Genomic DNA, 5,134 nt, shown 5'->3' on the forward strand with positions numbered 1-5,134 from the left:
ATAAGTGGCCCTCAGTAATCTCCCTCCCCATTCTGAATTCCCTTTCCCAACGTTCTACGGAAGTTTCCAGAACTGTGTCTCACCATCCTGAGCCAGCCTTGGCTCACACAGTCAGTTTTGGCTCACATGTCCATCCCGCAGGCCTGGGAGGGGTGGAAGGCAGCTCTATCGAGGTCACAGAACCTGAGTGTAGTTAGGGTTGGGGCCTCAGGAAGGAGGGATGCTGGGCAGGCAGAAATGGCAGGTGACTGTTCCAGGGTCAGAGGCCCCGGGGGCAGTAGTTTCACCCATCCCAGTGGGCTCACCCACCCTGCCAGGCCAGCCAAGTGGCCCTTGGGATGGCCTGAGCACATGGAGCCCAGGCAGCTGCAAGACTGGTGGGCATCAGGTTTCCTGGAAGGGAGCAAGGACGCGGCTGTGCCCAGTGTGGGCTGGGTGCCTGGACTACCCTGCAGTCAAGAGTCGCATGTTACAAAACAGCCCCAGTTGGGGAGCGGGAAACAGGTGAGTGGCTATGTATGGATCAGCAGGGAGTCAGGGCCAGGAACCTGGGAGGAGCCCATGACCTGTGGCCAGGTGAGAGATGACTGGGGCAGGGTGGGGCTTGGAAGGTAGCACTGGGGGTGGATTTGAGAATGAGTGGGACTTGGTGATATTTGGGAAGTGGTGGCAGTGGGTGGTTCAAGTAGGAGCCTGACACCAGACCCAGGACAAGAGGAGGTCTGGAGGGCCAGCTGGGACCTGCTGAGGATGTGGGGCCTTGGGGGACACTAGGATCACATGACAGCTGGAGCAAGCCTAGGTGGACAATGGGTTCTGCCAGAACAAGGCTAGGCATAGAAGGGACAAAAGGACTGGGAGGATGTGGCTGGGCTGTCCCCAGGCGGCTACTCTCTCCTGCCCAGGCTCCATCTGGCCCCTGTTCCCCTTTAAAAAAAAAATTTATTTGTTTTATTTATTTATTTTTGGCTGCATTGGATCTTCGTTGTTGTGTGTGGGCTTTCTCTAGTTGCGGCGAGTGGGGATGTGCGGGCTTCTTATTGTGGTGGCTTGTCTTGTTGCAGAGCACGGGCTCTAGAGCGCAGGCTCAGTAGTTGTGGCGCACGGGCTTAGTTGCTTCGCGGCACGTGGGATCTTCCCGGACCAGTGATTGAACCTGTGTCCTCCGCATTGGCAGGCGGATTCTTAACACTGGGGAAGCTCTGGCCCTGGTTTCCTCTTGCTCAGCCTGACCAGGCTCCCCAGCTCTCTCAGGCCATGGTCACGCCCCCTTCCCCAACCCCCTCCCCTGAGAAGGGGCGGGGAGAGCGGGCCACTCTTCCTCTCCTGGGCCAACCTCTGAGCAGCAGACAAGGGTGATAAGAGCCTCACAGCTAGCCCTCTCACAGGCCAGCCTGGCCCGACATAGCCACTGGCACCATGAAGGACGAAGTGGCTCTTCTGGCCACCGTCACCCTCCTGGGAGTCCTGCTGCAAGGTGGGCTGGCTTCTGCTCTGGCAGTGGGTGGGCCTCAGACCCCTGCGGTCTGCCTTCTGCCCTCCAGGCACTGGGGAGGTGCTGGGGTCCAGGCCCAGGTGAGGGACAGCCCAGACTCCTGGTATGAAAGCTCTTCTGGCCCCCACCAGAGGGCTGAGGGGCTTGCACTTTCCCCAAGCGGGGAGGGGGAAGCCCTGGAGGGGTGTCTGCAGGGCAAACTGTGAAACCCTGGGCAGGGACCAAGGCTGAGAGGTACCCAACCTAGGCGATGGGCAGCGAAATGGAAAAAGGCCCCCGAGGAACAACAGAGGTAGGCATGTGGGCTGCCTGGCTTGGGGTTGGAGGGTGGCCCCCTGGAGGAGGGCAGGGGCTTTCAGGGAGCAGGTGGGGCATCCAGCTATGTTGGGCTCTAGGACCTGAGCAAGGGGGCAGGGTGCCAGGATGAATGGGTGTTCTGATGGTGAGTACAGAAGCGGGACAGCCATGGGCTTGATGCAGCCCTACTCCAGCTGGTCCCTGCCCTCCCCAGCGGTCCCCTCTCTGGGTGTCCCAGTGGGAGGGCCCCATCCCCCGGCCCTGCCTTCAAAGTCACTCTCTCTATGCTGGAACCATGTGGAGCTAGACAGGGTTGAAACCTGCTTTTTGGCCCCCAAAGGTGCCTGCTTGGTGCCCTTCTCAGACCAGCCCTAGAGACACATTCCTGGGATAGATATTCTGGCTTTGGGGGACACCATTGCCTCACACTGTATGGGCTAGGACAAGACACAGCCTGGCGCAGGGGCCCTGCAGTGGCTGAGCAGACAGGCCGACTTGATCTCCCGCCATACCAGAAAGCTTGGCCCTCAGCCCTTCCTCATGTACCCTGTGCTGGCAAGGCCACCCTTGGTATCCACAGTGCACTCAGGTTGGGATATGTCTGCAGAAGGCCTGGCACCGAGGGCACCAGGGCCATGGGACTTGCAGGAAGACAGCTGGAGACACCCAGTACTGGGACTGTTTGTGTGGTGGGCACCTGGCCTCAGGCGAAGAGAAGGGCTCCTGGGCACTCAGACCCTCAAGGGCCAGCCCACCCTCTGTACCCACCCATGTTGGAAGGGAGAAGGGCAGAGCCCTGGCGGCTTAGGGTTGGACGAGAGGAGTCCCAGACGTTACCGCCCGGGGGCAGAGGAGAGGGTGTCTGTCAGGTTGAGGCGGAGCCTGAACAGAGAACCTGAGGCAGGAACCCACACCACAGTGTGGAGGCACAGCGACCCAGGCTTGGTCGGGAGGCCCCTCCTGGTGAGCTCTGTGGGTGGCGGAGCAGGGACGGTTGGCCACAGGGTGTGTGCTCCTCTGAACCTGGAAGGATGCTGCCAACTCTGCCCTCAGGTGGCACTCCCATTCCAGGGACCTGGGCCAAAGTCCAGGCCTAGAGGGTGGGAGTTGGACATTTGTCTGTGTTTTGCAAGTGAAATGATTCAGGAGCAAAGTCCTTCTGCGGGCAGGTGTCCTGTGACGTGTCATCCCCCTTCCCCTACACTCACTGGGCTGGACAGGGCCTCTTAGAGCCCCAGGCCGGCACCCTGCCCTCCCCACTGAGTGTCGTGGACACAGGGCAAGCTCGAAGAGCAGGGGCCGGCGGTCCCCTTGGTCGGGCTTTTAAAGGGGAGTCGTGCCGAGCAGGGGGTGGAGCTGGGAAAAGAAAAGATGCGCGGCCAGCCTGGAGGCGGGGCCGGGAGTGTGGGTGCCAGATCTGACTCCGGCAACACCTCCTCCCCCAGCCTACTTCTCGCTGCAGGTGATCTCGGCGCGCAGGGCCTTCCGCGTGTCTCCGCCGCTCACCACCGGCCCGCCGGAGTTCGAGCGCATCTACCGAGCCCAGTGAGGCGCGGTGGGAGGGCGCGGGGCAGGGAGCTAGGCAGCCCCGGGCGGTCAGGCTCGGAGGCCCCAGGCCGGCGCCCTCATGCCGCTCCTCCCCCACCGCAGAGTGAACTGCAGCGAGTATTTCCCGCTGTTCCTCGCCACGCTCTGGGTCGCCGGCATCTTCTTTCACGAAGGTCTGAGAGCGGGGCAGGGGCGCACGCACTAGACCCCAGGGGGCCCCCGCGTCAGCGGGCTCACCCCACCCCGTCCTCCCCTTTCCCAGGTGCGGCAGCACTGTGTGGCCTGGTATACCTGTTCGCGCGCCTCCGCTACTTTCAGGGCTACGCGAGATCTGCGCAGCAAAGGTGAGAACCGGGGCGGGGTTTCCGGGAGGTCCACCGGGGCGGGGAAAGGCGGCTTGGCTTGTGGGCAGGGTCTTGACGGCAGAGGCGGCAAGCGGATGGCGGGCGGGACCGGGAGACTGGTTGGAGGCGGTTCCCTTTTGGGGGCAGGTGGGCGGGCCCTGGTGGAGGCGGGCCGTAGGGTTGGGGTGGGGCCATTGCCCCCGCCCCGCCCCCGCTGAGCACTGCCCGCAGGCTGGCCCCGCTGTACGTGAGCGCGCGCGCGCTCTGGCTTCTCGTGGTGCTGGCGGCGCTTGGCCTACTCGCCCACTTCCTCCCGGCCGTGTTGCGCGCCGCGCTCCTCGGACAGTTCCAGAAACTGCTGCAGAAGGCCTGAGACGGAGGACGCCGGGTGGGCGGAGCTGGAGTTCAGACGGACCCTCCTGGAGGACGGGGGAGGGTGCTCGCCCCCATCCCAGTCTCTCAATAAAGCGTGATCTCGAGTGCACTCTCTGGGTTGGAGTGGGTCGCGCGCACTGCGGGTTGTAGAGCTTGGAGGGGCCTAGCTTCAGGCCGCAGCAGTCTGTCGGGCTGCGGAAGGAAAGAGGACTCTCCCGGGCAGGGGCTCGATCGGGCCCTGGGTCCGGTCCTCTCCCGCCCTGCTCCCAGACGCTGCTAGTCACACATCCTTTCCCGCCGGGGCTCACCCCACGGCTCCTCCTCCCTGCGGTCAGCGCTTTCCTCGCCTGTCCCCCTCCTATGAGGCCTGCCTCTCCACTGACCCTCGGCCGCCCTATTCCTCATACCCTGGACTTCACAGCCGACACGAGGGACTTTTTTGGGGTCGGTACTCGGTTACCGGCATCTAGAACAGTCGTGTTCAGGGCAACCTGTTGCGGCCCGCGGAGGACGACGACGATAAACGTAATCAATGTAGTTTTAAGAGGCGCGCTCCAGTAAACGGCCTAGTGTCTCGGGGCACCAGATCCGGGGAAGGCCTGCCGGCCAGGAAGAGTCCCTAAAAAGGTGACTTTTAGCTGAGCAGGCAGAGGAGAGAAGCTTTCAAAGTAGGGCAAAAACAAAGGCCCTGAGATGGATGGGAGACCCTAAAATGAGTCACAGACTGCGGACAGGAGCAGGGCCTTGGAGACGGTGGAAAAGGCGGGGCTGAGACCAACGAAGGAATGGGACGAGGAGGTGGGGGGATGCCTTTGGTGAGAGGCGGCTGCAGGTACTTGGGGAGGGATGATGGGCGCTAGGGGGCGCGCTCCGAGAAGGGTTATCACGGAAGTGGGGGCGGTTTGGGGGCGTGGACCCAGAGTCCGCACTAGCTCCATCAGCGAGTTAACGACCCGGCGGCCGGGACCCTCCCAGAGAATGCGCGCGAGGTCCTGCGGAACTGCGTGGAGGGCGGGGGCGCCGGGTGGTATCGCTGGGCGGCTAGGCGCCCGGCTGTGAGCTCGGAGCCCTCACC

The 5,134-nt window shown here is 63.0% G+C and overlaps 1 protein-coding gene across 1 annotated transcript; it reads left to right on the plus strand.

Annotated features, from left to right (window-relative positions):
* Positions 1-1,419: 1,419 nt before the first annotated feature.
* LTC4S (leukotriene C4 synthase) lies at positions 1,420-4,057 on the plus strand. The gene is made up of 5 exons (XM_060092668.1): positions 1,420-1,477; positions 3,238-3,337; positions 3,443-3,513; positions 3,603-3,684; positions 3,916-4,057. Exons 1-5 carry the CDS (start codon positions 1,420-1,422, stop codon positions 4,055-4,057), a joined length of 453 nt encoding a protein of 150 aa, XP_059948651.1.
* The last annotated feature ends 1,077 nt before the right edge of the window (positions 4,058-5,134 follow it).

Source organism: Mesoplodon densirostris, chromosome 3 (assembly GCF_025265405.1).
Source record: "Mesoplodon densirostris isolate mMesDen1 chromosome 3, mMesDen1 primary haplotype, whole genome shotgun sequence".
Classification (NCBI taxonomy): domain Eukaryota; kingdom Metazoa; phylum Chordata; class Mammalia; order Artiodactyla; family Ziphiidae; genus Mesoplodon; species Mesoplodon densirostris.